This window comes from Pristis pectinata, chromosome 6, assembly GCF_009764475.1.
Source record: "Pristis pectinata isolate sPriPec2 chromosome 6, sPriPec2.1.pri, whole genome shotgun sequence".
Classification (NCBI taxonomy): Eukaryota; Metazoa; Chordata; class Chondrichthyes; order Rhinopristiformes; family Pristidae; genus Pristis; species Pristis pectinata.
In genome coordinates, this window is record NC_067410.1 from 2321808 (window position 1) to 2337768 (window position 15961).

The 15961-nt window shown below is 55.4% G+C and overlaps 1 protein-coding gene across 1 annotated transcript in view; it reads left to right on the plus strand.

Annotated features, from left to right (window-relative positions):
* Positions 1-15961, plus strand: part of LOC127571252 (sodium- and chloride-dependent taurine transporter-like) — a 200858-nt gene that overhangs the window by 170418 nt on the left and 14479 nt on the right. Inside the window, 6 exon segments of the mRNA XM_052017479.1 lie at positions 1651-1785; positions 2708-2942; positions 7880-8012; positions 11176-11310; positions 13089-13192; positions 13362-13486. Of these exon segments, the coding sequence (XP_051873439.1) occupies positions 1651-1785; positions 2708-2942; positions 7880-8012; positions 11176-11310; positions 13089-13192; positions 13362-13486 (867 nt within the window).

The following is a 15961-nucleotide window of genomic DNA, read 5'->3' on the forward strand; positions in this document are numbered from 1 at the left end:
TTTTGTGTTGGACCTGGCTTGATTGATTTCCTCGTCACACCTCAGCTGTTCAGTAATGAAATGGCAGAGGGCAGAGTAAACTTTAACCCACGGTTGCTGAGCAGCAAGGGTTGGGAGATAGCTCCTGGCCGGGGAACAGCACAACCTGCCCACTTCAGGCAGTGTGTGTGTGCGTGTGGCCTTCCTACGGCCTGCTTGGCGCGTGTTGTGATAACGGTGATGTGGCTGAGGCACAGTACTGTGGCGCCGCGTTGACAAGACATCCACAAGTTTGAGCCGTCAGCTGCAAACCCTGTTCCCAAAACAAGCAAGATAAAAGCTCTGTGTCTCCTGTCTTTATCTGAGGCAGCACATGGAGGGTAGGTTAAGGGTTGATGTCTACAACTGGTGGCTGAACTTCTCTGAGGTGTATAAAATCACGAGGGGCACGGATCAGGTGAATGCATGCAGTCTTTTCCCCAGGGCTGGGGAATGAACCAGAGGCCATAGGTTTAAGGTGAGAAGGGAGAGATTTAATGGGGACCTGAGGGGCAACTTCTTTATGCAGAGGGTGGTCCGTATATGGAACGAGCTGCCAGAGGAAGTGGGTGAGGCAGGTACATTAACAACATTTAAAAGGCACTTGGACAGGTCCATGGATAGAAAAGGTTTAGAGGGATATGGGCCAAATGCGGGCAAATGGGACTGGCTTGGATGGGAATCTTGGTCGGCATGGACCAGTTGGGCCGAAGGGCCTGTTTACATGCTGTATGACTCTGACTTTATCAGCTCTGGAGTCTTGTGTGCTGGTGGGCTATTGAGCTATGAAAGCCATCACAACCTACCCCTTCTTTCCAACCACGTTAAGCACAAGCAGTCCCGAGTGAGGCAGAATGTACGGCCATTTACTGACCGAGATCCCGGGTTAACTTCACCGAGCTTCCTCCTCGCGTCACCTCCCAGGGTATGGTTGGTCATCGTGCCGGTGGCTCAAGGGTTAAGTGGTGTAATGTCCCGGCTTTTCCCTGCCACCAGCTCCGGGAATCAGCTGGTGCCCAACCCTATGGCAAGGGTGAGGTTGGAGTCAGGCTCTGGGATGGAGCCTCCACTGAGCTCAGGCAGGGACTGAGGTCCTCCACCAGCTGCCATGTTGCTGCCTGGACGACACGTCTGGCGGATCCGTTCGCCAACCACGGCAGGCTCACACGTGAAGGGCTTGGGAGTCCGCCCACAGCGTCCCCTGTAGGGCTGGAGGGTGCAAGCCTTGTCCTCCACCCACAGCATCCCCTGTAGGGCTGGAGGGTGCATGCCTTGTCCTCCACCCACAGCGTCCCCTGTAGGGCTGGAGGGTGCATGCCTTGTCCTCCACCCACAGCGTCCCCTGTAGGGCTGGAGGGTGCATGCCTTGTCCTCCACCCACAGCGTCCCCTGTAGGGCTGGAGGGTGCAAGCCTTGTCCTCCACGTACAGCGTCCCCTGTTGGGCTGGAGGGTGCAAGCCTTGTCCTCCACCCACAGCACCCCCTGTAGGGCTGGAGGATCTACGTGACCCTGTATCCACTCTGATCTTGCCATAGTCCCGCCACTGGGACTGCCTCCTGTGGTCTGACATTAATTAAGGATTTTTGTTTGAACCGGTGCCATCTGTGAATATTTTCTCTGCCCCTATTCAGGTGCTTTTCTTATCCCATATTTTATCTTCCTGATTGGTGGAGGACTGCCTGTGTTCTTCCTGGAAGTTGCTGTTGGCCAGTACACTTCCCAAGGGGGGATCACCTGCTGGGAGAAACTCTGTCCCATTTTCTCTGGTAAGTGTGACCCGTAACGCTGATTCCTTCAGGGTGGGTGGGGGGGAGGGGACGGGGTGGGGAACGGGGACAGGAGAGGGAGGGGAGGGTAGAGGGGAGGGGGAGAGGGGTTGGAGAGAGAGGGGAGGCGAGAGGTTAGGAAGGAGAGACGGGGAGGGAGGAGAGGGGACAGGAAAGGGAGGGGAAGGGTTGGAGAGGGAGGGGAGGAAGGGGTGGCGGATGGACAAGGAGGAGGTGGGCAGAGGGGTGCAGGGGTGGAGGGAGGCAGTAGTGGGAGGTGTGTAACCACATTGATCAGAATCCTGCAAGTGTTACAGCACGGGGCCATTTGGCCCCTCGAGCTGGTCAGCCCCACTCTCCCCACAGATATGTGCCCAACTGCCTTTTGAACACAATGGTTAAATCCTCCCCACCCCCGTCCCTCTGGATATCAGCCCCCTCCCCCGCCACTCGCTACAGAGGAGGGAGAAAGTGTGGGTGGGAGAGGAGGGGAGGGGATTGAAGGAGGTGGAACCAGGGTGATGAAGGCACATCCTTATCCGTGGTCTCAGCACATGGAGGGGGAGGATTCTGGTGGGTGGGCAGGAGATCGAGGGTTGGGGCAGGGGTTGGGGTTGGAACAGGGGTTCGGGGGTTGGAACAGTGCTAGGAAGTTGGGGCATGGGATTGGGAGTTGGGGAACTGGGACATGGGTTGGGAGATGGGTCGGGAGATGGGTCAGGGGTTTGGGAGTTGGGACAGGGGTTCGGGGGTTGGAGCAGAGCTGGGAAGTTGGGGCATGGGATTGGGAGTTGGGGAACTGGGACAGGGGTTGGGAGTTGGGGCAGGGGTTTGGGGTTGAAGGGGAGATGGGGGGTGGGTGTGACTGTTTGCTGCTCTCCTTGCCCTGTTAATTGGTTGCTGCATGTGGCTGCCCTGACAGGGATTGGCTGTGCCTCCATCGTCATCGTGTCTCTGTTGAATGTCTACTATATCGTGATCCTGGCCTGGGGAATCTACTACCTCTTCCAGACGTTTCAGAGCGAGCTGCCCTGGGCTAGGTGTGGCCATACCTGGAACACTGAGCACTGCATCGAGGACCGTCTGAGGAAGAACCTTTCCCTGTGTGTGGGCTGCAATGCTACCAACTTCACCTCCCCCGTGACGGAATTCTGGGAGTAAGGAAGCCAGCGATCGCGTTATTATCCACCGTTTCCGTGACTACGTTTGGTGGACAGGGCCAAACCGGGAGATCTCGTCGCCACTGCGGTCGACCCCCCTCCTAAATGCCACTCATCAGTGCTATAGGGGCTGCCCCTTGATCTCTCTGCCCTGGGACTTCATTGCCCTTGGCCTCAGTGCCCTTTGACTCTTCCTTTCAGCCCTGCTGCCCCTTGACCTCACTGCCATTTGGCACTACCCCTTGGCCTTATTGCCTTTTGACCTCTTGGCCTCACTACCCCTTGGCCTCAGTACAAGAGGTACCCTTCAGCCTTGCTGCCCCTTGGCCTCTATATCCCTTGACCTTGCTGCCACTAGGCTTTAGTACCCTTTGACCTCTTTACCCCTTGAGCTTACTGCCCCCTGACCTTGCTACACCTTGGCCTCTATGACCTCTTTACTCCTTGTCCTCACTGCCCCTTGGCTTTGCTACCCCTTGACCTCACTGCCCTGACTGAGCATTGAACCAAACTCGTCCTTGCTCCCTCAGGAAGGGCTAGCACTGGCGAAGTAGCTGAATGGCCTCACCTCCACCCCGCCCTGAGAGGGTGCTCCACCACCCAGAGTCATGTACAAGGCCTCTGGTTGACTCCTACCCTTCTCTCCCCTCCCCTCCCCTCCCCTCCCCTCCCAGTCTCCCGATGCTCTGCCGAGTTCCCAGCCTCCCTGTGGCCCTGTGTTGACCACAGAAGAGGAGGCCATTCAGCCCCCCCGCCTGCTCTGTCACTCAATGAGATGATGGCTGATCCTTTACCTCAGGGCCACTTTCTTGCCTGGATCCCAGATCGCTCAGTGCCCTCGAGACCAGAAAGCCAAGTTATCCTGCCCTCAACCCACAGCCACCACCCCCCAGGCCCTGAAACTTCTTCCGCTGAGCTCAGCCTCAGAAACCCCTCACTCCCTCCCTCCCTCAATAACACTGACTCAGTGACACCGCTTCCTGTTCACAGCCCAGCCTCGAGGACTCAAGTCTGAAAGTCAAAAAAGAAACTGCAGTTTGCTGGAGATAATATAAAAGCGGGTCACGTAGGAAATACCCCTCAGTTCAGGCAGAGAGAGAAACGGTTAACGTTTCAAATCAGTGAGTCCTCATCAGAAGAGGAAAAGCGATAAAGCAAGACTGCTTTAAGTTGTAGAGAGGGGGAAGGGTGGAGAGAGAGGACAGGAAATGTTTGTGATGCAGCAGAGAACAAAGGGGAGGATAGATGGAGGCGGTTAGAGCAGAGTAGAACATGTGCTGGGTGAAGAGAACGCAACCGGGGCTGGAAATGTTCAGCAGATCAGGCAGCCGCCATGCAGAGAGACACCCAGTTATTGTTAAGGTCAAGGGGTGCTTATCTGAAACTGAGATCCGGCCCAAGATGAGGGGCTGTTCCTCCGGTTTCCGTTGGGCGTGGTTAGGGGGGGAGGGAAAGCTCTCCGGCAGAGAGCTCGGCAGGGATTAACAAGCCCTCACCCCCCTCCCTCAGACAGCAACCCTCCCCCCTGCCCCCAACTTGTGTTGTTCAGTCTCTCCCAGTCTCAGCTCTGACAAAGTGTCTTTGGCCTCACATATTGACTGTTCCTTGCTCCAAGCCTGACCTTACGATTTACAAGGATGTTGCCAGGACTCGAAGGTCTGATAGAGCTCTGGTGGTGGGACGGGCTCGGACTTTATTCCTTGGAGACTGAGGGGTGACCTTATAGAGGTGAATAAAATCACGAGGGGCATCAATAAGGTGAATGTGCACGGTCTTTTCCCCAGGGTTGGGGAATCGAAAACCAGAAGGCACAGGTTTAAGGTGGGAGGGGAGATATTTAAAGGGGACCTGAGGGGCAACTTCTTCACCCAGAGGGTAGTCTGTACATGGAACAAGCTGCCAGAGGAAGTGGGTGAGGCAGGTACAGGTACAACAGTTAAAAGACACTTGGACAGGTCCATGGATAGGAAAGGTTTAGAGGGATATGGGCCAAACACAGGCAAATGGGACCTGCTCAGTGGTTGACATGGAGCAGCTGGGCCAAAGGGCCAGTTTCGGTGCTGTATTCCTCTGTGACTTTATCTTCAGCATCTGCAGTTTGCTATTTACTTAAAATTGTCACCCTCCACACCTCACCTCTCCCCACATCTGTAACCTCCTGCAACACTCCATCCCTGAGCTCCTCCAGTTCGAGCCTCTGGACTCCCCCTTGGTTCCTCCCCGGCCCATTATTGGTGGCCGTGCCGTCAGCCACTTGGGCCCTGAGCTCTGGAAATCCTCCCAAGCCCTCCGCCCCTTGTCTGGTCCTCCGAGACACTCCCATAAACCCCACGCCTTGTCCAAGCTCCTGTGAGAACGACTCCCTCAGTGGCTCGCTGCCTGTTTTTTCTCTGGAGCCCCCTTGTGAACGAGCGTCTGATGTTTTACTGTGTTAAAGTTATTGTTCAAATGGGTTTCTTGTCGAATCTGTCCCTCCCTCCATCTACCTCAGACCCTTGCCCCCCACCTCTGTGTGGACTCCCGCTAGAAGCTGACAAACTTCATGGATTCTGTTTTCTCCTGAACGTTCCCACAAAGGTTCCAGTGTTCTCCTGGCTCTCTCTCCAGTGCATCAGCTGCTCCCTCTTTGCCCGAGCTACCTGCTCAGGGTGGGATCAGGGCTTGGGCTCCCCCACCTGCCAGCTGCACTTCCTGCCCCCTCTCCAGCCAACAGTCACGGCATCACCCTTCCATCCACCCTCGAGGGATCTCCCTTCTGCCATCCCAGTTGCCTGAGCCGCAGAAACCCTGGCCCCTACCCCAGCCCGGGGTCTGTCACTGAGCCCAAACGTAATCCATCCATTTACAGTGAGTGTTCCTCTCCCCAACTAGACTGGATGGCTTCCTGTCCGCCTCTCCCATCTGTCTCTCTCTCTCTGTCCCCCTCCCTCCCTTCCCCCTCAACATCTCCCCGTCTCTCTCTCTCTCACTTCCCTCTTTTTATTTCACTTCCCCCCTTCTCTCTCTCTCTGCCTTCCCCTCACCATTGGTCTCTCTCTCTCTCTCTCTTTTTTTTCTCTCTCTCTCTCTCTCTCTCTCTTTTCTCTCTCTCTCTTCTCTCCCAAACTGACGGCCAGGAGTCAGTCTGGTGTGGGACAAGGTTATCGGTTGCCCGTCTCTGAAGGACGTGCCTGTGGTATTTTCCATGCCACCAGCTTCCTTTACATCCAGGGATTATGGTGTTCAGTTCCTCACCTGTTTCTGGAGGGATTACCACCTCCAGGCCAGTGCAGGCACATCCACTGCCTGGAGATTCTGATGGACTCTGGGCCACGCACCGCCAACCATCCTACCCTTCCAGAGGATCGCTGCCAACACCTTTCACTCCTCTTTCTCTTTACAGATGTTGATGAACCAATGCAGTTGTTCTTCATTTCTATCAGGCTTTGCATTTTGCTCTGTGGGTCTGGCAGGGTGTGGGGTGAGGAACAGCTGGAGTGGGAAGTGAAGAGGGGAACAGGGAATGAAGAACAGGGAGACCCTGTCAGTGTCTGACCCCGCGAGTGTGTGATGGGATGGTGCGGAGGGAGCTTTCTGTGTCTGACCTGACCTGTCCTGTCCCTGCCCTGTGGAGTGTACTGTACACAAAACCTGTGACCTATTTCCTGGCATTAGTTGAGATCCCATGCATATTTTATGTAAATTTATACAGCTCCCTGTGAATTGTCAATAACCTGGACAATTCGCAAGTCAGAAATGTGGCCACAAACTGTGTTCCCACATGGCAGAAGATTCCGGCAGATCCATCCCACTGGTCTCTCAAACGCTGGTTGACATGTACAGGTTGTACACAAGTTGGATGTTCATAACTTGAATGCACACAGTCCTTTCCCAGGGTTGGGGAATCAAGAACTAGAGGGCATAGGTTTAAGGTGAGAGGGGAGAGATTTAATAGCATCTCGAGAGGTAACTTCTTCACCCAGAGGGTGGTCCGTATGTGGAACGAGCTGCCAGAGGAAGTGGGTGAGGCAGGTACATTAACCACATTTAAAAGACACTCGGACAGGTCCATGGATAGGAAAGGTTCAGAGGGATATGGGCCAAATGCAGGCTAATGGGACTGGCTTAGATGGGCATTTGGTTGGCACGGACCAGTTGGGCTGAAGCGCCTGTTTCCGAGCTGTGTGACTCTAACATGGGGAGGACCTGTAATATTAAAGGTCGCACGTGAAGCAGAGGGATGTTTAGTCTGCAATGTAAGGGAGCAGTCTGACAATCAGTATCCACACCAATATGTGTTCTGATGTTATCTTGCAGTGTTGTTCCCTGTGTGCCCCTGTTAAACCTGTGCCCTCCTGTACTGTGGGAGTGTGCCCAAGTCAGCAGGTCGTGAACACCAAACGCCAGAGCTCAACAGGACAGGGAGCTAACGCACTCCATCCCTGGCCAGCCTTAATGTTCCTTCCCCCTTGTCTGTGCCAAGCGTGGCCAGGGTCCTATACTGTGATCTGGAGCTCGCAAACAGTAAATTGGAAGTTGGTTTAACCGAAAGGTAGCCCTTGGTTATTTTGTTTTTGACGTTTACCGAACGTTTTTGCATGCCGGCTTCCCCAGCCCGAGGACGTGGCATGTATCTCTGCTTCCAGTGAGCATGCTTGGCACAGCCTGAAGGAGACACTCGGCCCCAATTGCTCCCCCTGCACCCCCACTGCCCCCCACAAGGAATAATGTCCTGTCTCTTCTCTCCCCCTTCCATCCCTCCCTCTCTCTCCCCTCCATCCCTCTCCATCCCCTTCTCCTTCCCACCAAACCTTCCCCTCTCCATCCCCCCTCCCCATTACACCCTTCCTCCCCCACCTCTCCCCCTCCCTTCCACCCCTCCCCTTCCACCTCTCCCCCTCCTCTTCCTCCCCTCTCTCCCCAATCCCTCTCTCTCCCCCCCACCCCCATCCCAGGCGGAATGTCCTTGGTCTGTCGACTGGCATTGAGAATATCGGCTCGCTGAAGTGGGAGCTGGCTCTGTGTCTGCTGGCTGCCTGGGTCATCTGCTTCTTCTGCATCTGGAAGGGGGTCCGATCCACCGGGAAGGTGAGTCCGCTGCTCGCGCAGGGCTTCGGGAGCGAAGGGTTTGACACCAAAATCCCCACCACTTCCTCCATTACACCAGGAGGGCTGCTTGGCGCCTCGGGACCAAGGGAGGTGATAATGAAGGTGTCACCCACTCCCCAGCCCCTTCACCACAAGGCAGTGGAACATTTCAGGTGGAGGCCAGTTGCTGACAGACCAGGGGTGTCAGGTTGCTGAGGCTGAGCCAACATTGCAGTCTGATGAGTGGAGACCTTCCCCCAAGATCTCTGTGGACGATCCCTCCCCACCAAGCCCAGGCTGCCTGCCCCGACAACAGAGCAACAACTACCCTGAGTATCATCGAATGGCAGAATGTTACCAGGCGGGAGGCCATTCCGTCCATCGTCCCTGTGTTGGGCAGGAACGGACATTGGGCCAATCCCACTTGCTGCAATCCCAGAGCTTTGCTGTGAGCAGGGAGGAGTCCCTGTTCCTGGCAGGGAGGTTCCTCCACGGCTCATCAGGTGAAACAAGCCAGCTTAATCACCTTCCAAATCTGTGAGCGGTTCAATTAAACCTGCAGAAGATGTGGGAGGTATTCAGCTTCCGTGCAGGGGGAAACGGAGTTGACATTTCAGGTCGATGAAACCTTCTGAGAAAGCGAGATGTGTGTTTTACGTTGTGGTGGGGGAGAGGATTGGAGAGAACGTTTAGGGTAGGACAGAGAATTGACTGCTCATCTACTGAAGCCCCCCCTAGAGCACTCACCACTGTCTCAGAGACCACAGAAGCAGCAGCGTCACCCGGACAAACCTGCCCTCCACCCATCACAGATAGTCATTCCCCTGTTCCCTCCATCCCTCCCCTCTCTGTGACAACACAGGCTAGCGTTGTGGAGTGGAAAGCTGATTAAGCCACCCCTCCCCCCCACCAACAGTCCAGATGAAGGGTCTTGGCCCGAAACGTCGACTGTCTCTTTCCCTCCACAGACGCTGCCTGACCCGTTGAGTCCCTCCAGCACTTTGTGGGTTGATCCAGATTCCAGTACCTGCAGCCTCTTGTGTCTCTAGTTTGCTCACGCACCCCCCCTCTCCAGTTAGAACCCTTTCCCCCCACAGATGCTGCCTGACTCACCAAGTGTTTCTGCTTTAATCATGGATTCACAGCCGCTGTAGGTTCTTGCCTTTCGATGGCTCGGAATGAACGGACCCCGGTTACTGCTCGCCCAGGGACAGGGAACCTTCCTCTCCACCTGTCTGGGCCTCTTGATTAAATCTCGTTATTCCGATCAAAACACGAGCCCCTCCTGCCACCCAAACCCCTCCGGCCCTGGCAACATCCCCACCAATGACAACATTTAAAAGACCCTTGGACAGGTACATGGATAGGAAAGGTTTAGAGGGATAGGGGCCAAAGTGGGCAAATGGGACTGGCTTAGATGGGAATGGACCAGTTGGGCTGAAGGGCCTGTTTCTGTGCTGTATCTGTGCTGTATGTGACAATATAGCTGTACAGTACTCCAGCTGTGTCCCAAAGGCCCTGGCTGTTATTGGACAGAATTCCTCATCGCTACCCTACCAGGGTGCAGAGATTGACCTCCTGACTAGTCGCTTGGTTATTCTGTGTTGAACTGTAACGGGCAGCCTGTGGCCTTGTTGCTAGGTTACCTGCCCCTCTACTGCTGTGCCTCTCCCCCCCAATACGGTCCTGCCATCCAATATCCCACCGCCTGGGCCATTTGCAGAGGGTCCCGATCGATAAGTGGAGGGTAGAGGTGTCCGCAGCACCCGGTCCAGCTCCACAGCGCGCCGCACCCACCTCACAGCCCGCGGCCTCCTTGGTAACGCAGGCAGCATACCGGGCCTGCCCGTGCACAGCAAGATCCCCCGCTAGTGCTGCAGAGACGGCCCAGAGCCTGGCTCTGCTCAGCGCCACAGAGAGCGGCGGCGTGCAGGGGTTGCTCTCGCCGACGCCCCATTGACCGGTTCCGCTCTGGTTACTGGAGAAGTAGGCGCCAGCCGTTAGCAATGTGCATTTTGTCGGTCTGGTGCCCCTCGCACTGCTTCTCTGGGCTCCAGACCCTCCAAGTGATAGGGTAGGTAGGCAGTGTCTGCTCCCCAGGATATGGGTGTCCGAAACTAGAGGGCAGAGGTTTAAGGTGAGAGGGAGGAGGTTTAAAGGGGACCTGAGAGGTACATTGTTGGTGTCTGGAACGAGCTGCCAGAGGAGGTAACAATATGTTTAAGAGGCATCTGGACAGGTACCGGAATGAGCCGGGCACAGAGAGAGGGAATTAAGTGGGATTAGTATCGATAGGCATGGTGGTCAGCATAGACACGGTGGGCCGAAGGGCCTGTTTCTATGCTCTAGGACCCTGTGACTACGATGCCTCCACTGATAAAGGCACAGAACCAGTCTCTTCAAGGCACCTGCCCTGTCACCCCCCCCCTCCCCCCCCACCCCAGAAGCAGTGATTCTTTACAACTGCCCCTCCCTGTGTGGGGCCCCTGAAGTGATCGTGGTCGGTCTGGGCAGAGGGCAGTTGGAGGTGGGAGGGAGGGATCTGACCAAGCCCCCCACCACTCCCCCCCCCCCCCCCCCCCACCCACCACCCGACAACCTCCACCCCTGCCCCAGGAGTTAGAGGGAAGGTTCGACTTGGCTCTCTGATGGTCTGTTGTGCTTCCTTCTTTAACTTGCTTATCAGGATCTAACCATCATGAGGCAACGCCAGCAGTTATTGCCTATCGCTAACTGCCCCTTGAGAAGGTGGGGGTGAGCCGCCTTTTGATCCACTGAGGTCCTTCTGGGGAAGGAGCTCCCACGGTGCTGGTGGGGAGGGAATTCTGGGGTTTAGACCCAGTGATGGTGAGGGAATGGAGATCTATTTCCCAATCAGGATGGGGACTGACTGGGAGGGGAAGCTGCGGGTGGTGGTGTTCCCCTGCTCCCGCTGCCCTCGGTGGGAGGGGCGGCGGGTTTGGGAGGGGCTGTTGGGGTAGCCTGGGTGAGTAAACCCCAGTGCGTTGTGTAGACGGTGTGCACTGTAGTCTCTGTGCGCCGGTGGTGGAGGGGGTGCCAATCGAGCGGGCTGCTCTGTCCTGAGTGGCGGGGGGAAAATGCTGATGGTATTAACGTTGGCTGTTGTCTCTGCTCCCCTCCCTGTGTCCCTGCTCCCCAACAGGTTGTGTACTTCACTGCAACGTTTCCCTTCCTGATGCTGTTGGTGTTGCTGATGCGCGGAGTCACTCTGCCAGGAGCAGCTCAGGGAATCAAGTTTTATCTGTATCCTGATATGACACGCCTGGGTGACCCACAGGTGAGTGTCCTGCAGGGATGTGTTCAGATTTCACTGAGGTCGACTATGAAACAGCACTAATCAAGCATGGCCACCCTGCCCATACTACTCATGGCCACCCTGCCCACACTAGTCATGGCCACCCTGCCCACACTACTCATGGCCACCCTGCCCACACTACTCATGGCCACCCTGCCCACACTACTCATGGCCACCCTGCCCACACTACTCATGGCCACCCTGCCCATACTACTCATGGCCACCCTGCCCACACTACTCATGGTCACCCTGCCAAAACCCAGCCTGTGTCAAACAAGGCCTCTGTGCCCACATCAAACATGGCCAACCTACCTATATCAAACGTAGCTGCCTCGCCCACAAAATAAACAGCCAATTAAAATAGAAAATTCAGCAAACACTCAGCAGTCCAGTCATTATCTACAGGGAGAGAAGTAGAATTAATGTTTCAGATCCATGACTTTTTATCAGAAATCCAGTAGACAAACATGGCCACCCTGCCCACACTAAGCCCAGCTGTTTCCAGATGCTGTGCTCTCTCTCCTCATTGGGCTAAGTCGCTGGGATAGAAGAAAATAATAATGTTTTGATCTTGGCCTTTCTCCCTTCCCTTCACCACTCAGAAATCCTGCACTAAAATAATTGACCCAATGGCAGTCAGACAGGTAGGGGGAGGACTGACCATCTCTGTCACAGCAGGCACCTGGTACAGGGAGGGGTCAAACCTTCCGTTGGTCCTGCCTTCCTGATCCCAGCTAGGGTGCAGATTGGGGATCTGCCACTTTTTCTCAACACCTTCTTCACCTTGGTGGTACGTGGTCGTCAGGTGGCGATGCCTGCTAAAGTCAAACAGCCAGCCCTTGCCCCTGCCTGAGAACCTGTCTCTGGACAAGGTGACGAGTCAGGGATCTTCAGATAAATGCCAGATATTGCGTTTTGGTAGGACAAACTAGGGCAGGACTTATGCAGTGAACGGTAGGGTCCTGGAGAGCGTTGTAGAACAGAGAGACCTAGGGCTACAGGTACATGGTTCCCTGAACGTGGTGACACAGGTAGACAGGGTGGTGATGCTGGCCTTCATCGGTCAGGATATTGAGCAGGGGTGATGGGACATCATGGTACAGCTGGACAAGATGTTGGTAACCCTACATTTGGAGTACTGTGTGTAGTTCTGGTCACCCTGCTATAGGAACCACGTCATTAAACTGGAGAGGATGCAAAAAAAGGTTCACGAAAATGTTACCGGGACCGGAGGCTTGAGTTATAGGAGAGGCTGGACAGGCTGGGACTGTTTTCCCTGGAGCGAAGGAGGCTGAGGGGTGACCTTATAGAGGTTTATAAAATCATGATGGGCATAGATAAGGTGGATGGTCACAGGCTTTTCCCCAGGGGAGGGGAGTCTAAAACTAGAGGATACAGGTTTAAGGTGAGAGGGGAAAGATTTAAAGGGGACCTGAGGAGCAAGTTTTTCACACACGAGGGTGGTGGGTGTATGAAACGAGCTGCCAGAGGAAGTGGCAGAGGTGGGTACAATTACGTTTCAAAGACACTTGGACAGGTCCACGGATGGGAAAGGTTTAGAGGGAGACGGGCCAAACACAGGCAAATGGGACTGGCTCAGGTAGGCAACTTGGTCGGCATGGACCAGTTGGGCCAAAGGGCCTGTTTCTGTGCTGTATGACTCTAGGACAGCCCCCACTCCCTGTACATTGAGCTATCCTGACCTGTGCCCCATTTCTCTGGTTGTCCCCACCCCCCTCTCCACCCCCAATCCCATTCAGGTTTGGATCGATGCAGGAACTCAGATCTTCTTCTCCTATGCAATCTGCTTGGGTGCGATGACGTCACTGGGGAGTTACAACAAGTACAAGTACAACTGCTACCGGTGAGTACACATGGGCAGAGGCAGCGGGGGGATACCTGGGTGGCGGGGGAGTTGGCTGGGCAGAGGCTCTGGTGTGCAGGGAGGTGGGGGGAAGATTGATGGGTGTGTACTGTCAAGTTCCCTGCTGTGTATTAATACCATGCATTCCTTCTAACCTGTGTGCACTTAGGGACTGTATGCTCCTGGGATGTCTGAACAGCGGTACGAGCTTTGTATCGGGATTCGCAATATTTTCCATCCTTGGCTTCATGGCTCAAGAACAAGGGGTGGACATTGCTGACGTGGCAGAGTCAGGTACGAGGAGCCATCATGCCCCAGCCCCCACCTCCTTCCTGGCCTGGGTGGGGGACGTTACCTCGTCTGTGACCAAAGCGCTCTGGTCCAGACCCCTGACTGCCTGGGCCCCAGTGAGAACGGGGAAGAAGGCTGGGGGAAGCCAGATGTGGAGGGAGATCCCTGGGGGGCAGGGGACTCCCCTCCTATTGTTCATCACCCTCTGCCCTCACCCCCTCCTGACCCCCACCGGGGGCTCCCCAGTCAACTGGCCAAGAGTTGGGGGATAAATGGGAGAGTGGTGTCCACTATTCTAGCCCCCACACCCCAAGTGTGGGGTCAGGGGGAGTTCCATCCGCATTCCTTGCCCCCAAGCCCCCCACCAACCCTCACGCCGCTGTCCAGTGACTCTGGCGGGGGGGGGGTGGGAAACTGTTTGGCAGTATGAGCCACAGTTAGGTGGAATAGCCCACACTGGTGTCCCTCCATGGGGCCCAAACACCAGGTGGGACTGAGACCAAGAACCAGCTTGGCTGCCTGTGGTGCTGGGAGCGGCTCTCCTGGAGGGTGTTCCTCTGGGCCAGAGACAAGGACACAGTCCCCCCAGCCCCTCACCAAACCCCATCCTATCGGAAGCAGATGCTCCCACACTGTCCTTTCAACACGAGGCTCAGGGGCCCCACTGGTCCATCAGGAATAGGAGCCCAGACATACCCACACCACGAAGGGGAGGGCAATCTGCAAGAACAGTGTACTGGGGTTGTGTCTGGGACAATCACGGCACAGTGGTGGAGGGAGCTTCACCCTGTGTCTGACCCCGGGAGTGTGTGATGGGACGGTGTAGAGGGAGCTTCACTCTGTGTCTGACCCCCGGGAGTGTGTGATGGGACGGTGTAGAAGGGACTTCACTCTGTCTCTGACCCCGGGAGTGTGTGATGGGACGGTGTAGAAGGGACTTCACTCTGTGTCTGACCCTGGCAGTGTGTGATGGGATAGGTGTAGGAGGGACTTCACTCTGTGTCTGACCCCGGGAGTGTGTGATGGGACGGTGTAGAGGGAGCTTCACTGTGTGTCTGACCCTTGGAGTGTGTGATGGGATTGTGTAGAAGGAGCTTCACTCTGTGTCTGACCCCGGGAGTGCGTGACGGGACGATGTGGAGGGAGCTTCACTCTTGCTGTTACCGCAAAACAACAAATTTCATGTCCTATATCAGTGATAATAAGTCCGATTCTGATACTGTTCCTGTCTTGGGAGTGTCCAGTGTTGGCAATGTTAAACCACTTATAAACCGCTGATAACAGTTAGCCAAGGGCACAGAACAAACCTCTTTCACAAACAGTGCTGGACAGCTTGAAATATCCTCTGATTGTCATTTCTCCAGATACATTTTAGTCATCCACGTCCCCCTTGCCCCTTACCCACCCCACCTCTCCTGTACCCCAACCGTGACTCTCCCAAGCTGCCTCCTGTCAGCTGGACTGGATGAGTGCGTGTTGATCAGGCGGTGCTGAGGCCGACATCTTGCGCTGAATGTCACTGCAACAGTGCTGGGCAGCAGCTTTGTCCTGCCGGCACTCAGTGTGTCCCAGGGCGCAAGCCTCACACCGCGGAGAGCTCTCTGGGAGGTGATCCGAGACGGGCAGGGGGGGGAACCGCTTCCTGGCCCCATTGCACTTCACGGTTCTAATGACTCATACTGCTGATGCCTGTGTGCGTCAGGCCTGTGCACTCCACTCAAGCTGCTTGTCTTGTTCATGGATTTCTTCTGTGTAAACATTCATGGAACTTAGATCTCAAACCGAGGCTGTTTGGAGATTTTTCTGTGTAAAACTTGTTATTGATTTGTCCTGATTTTGAACTCTTTCGATTCCCTCCCCACCTCCAACGTTGCCCAGTGCCCAAGAACAAAACGCACCATCGCAGGCCAGACGGTATGATCCGTAGAGGACAGTAAATCTGCTTTCCACTGGCGAACTGGACTTGATTCCCTGTCTGCAGTCCAATGTCCCTGAAAACACTCAAGTGTTCACCAGCACAATTCCCAATCACCGAACCCACTCCCAACCCCCTCCCCATACTAACTCCCCCGACCTGCACCCGCCCCAGTTCCTACATACCACCCCGGTGCTCTCTGAGGGCAGGAGGGTGTTCCTGACACTCTGTCCAAACCAACCTGGTTACCATTTCCCTCCAATTCACCCCAGCTACGCTCGCACTGAGAGGTTGTGGCTCAGTCCCTCCTCTCTCCTCCCCTCCCGTCAACTTCAACCTGAACGCCCCTTCCTTCCCAACACCACCACCCGTACAGCTCCCCGAACCATCAAGGATACCCGCCTCTTTCCCAGTTGCTGAGTCACCTGCTGTGCTGTAACAGTGACCCCACTCTCACGCACGCACACACATGCGCGCGCACACGCACACCATTACTTGCACTGTTTGTTTCTTGGAGAATGATCATAATGTTAAAACAGAACTTGCAATTTTGCCGACCTTTA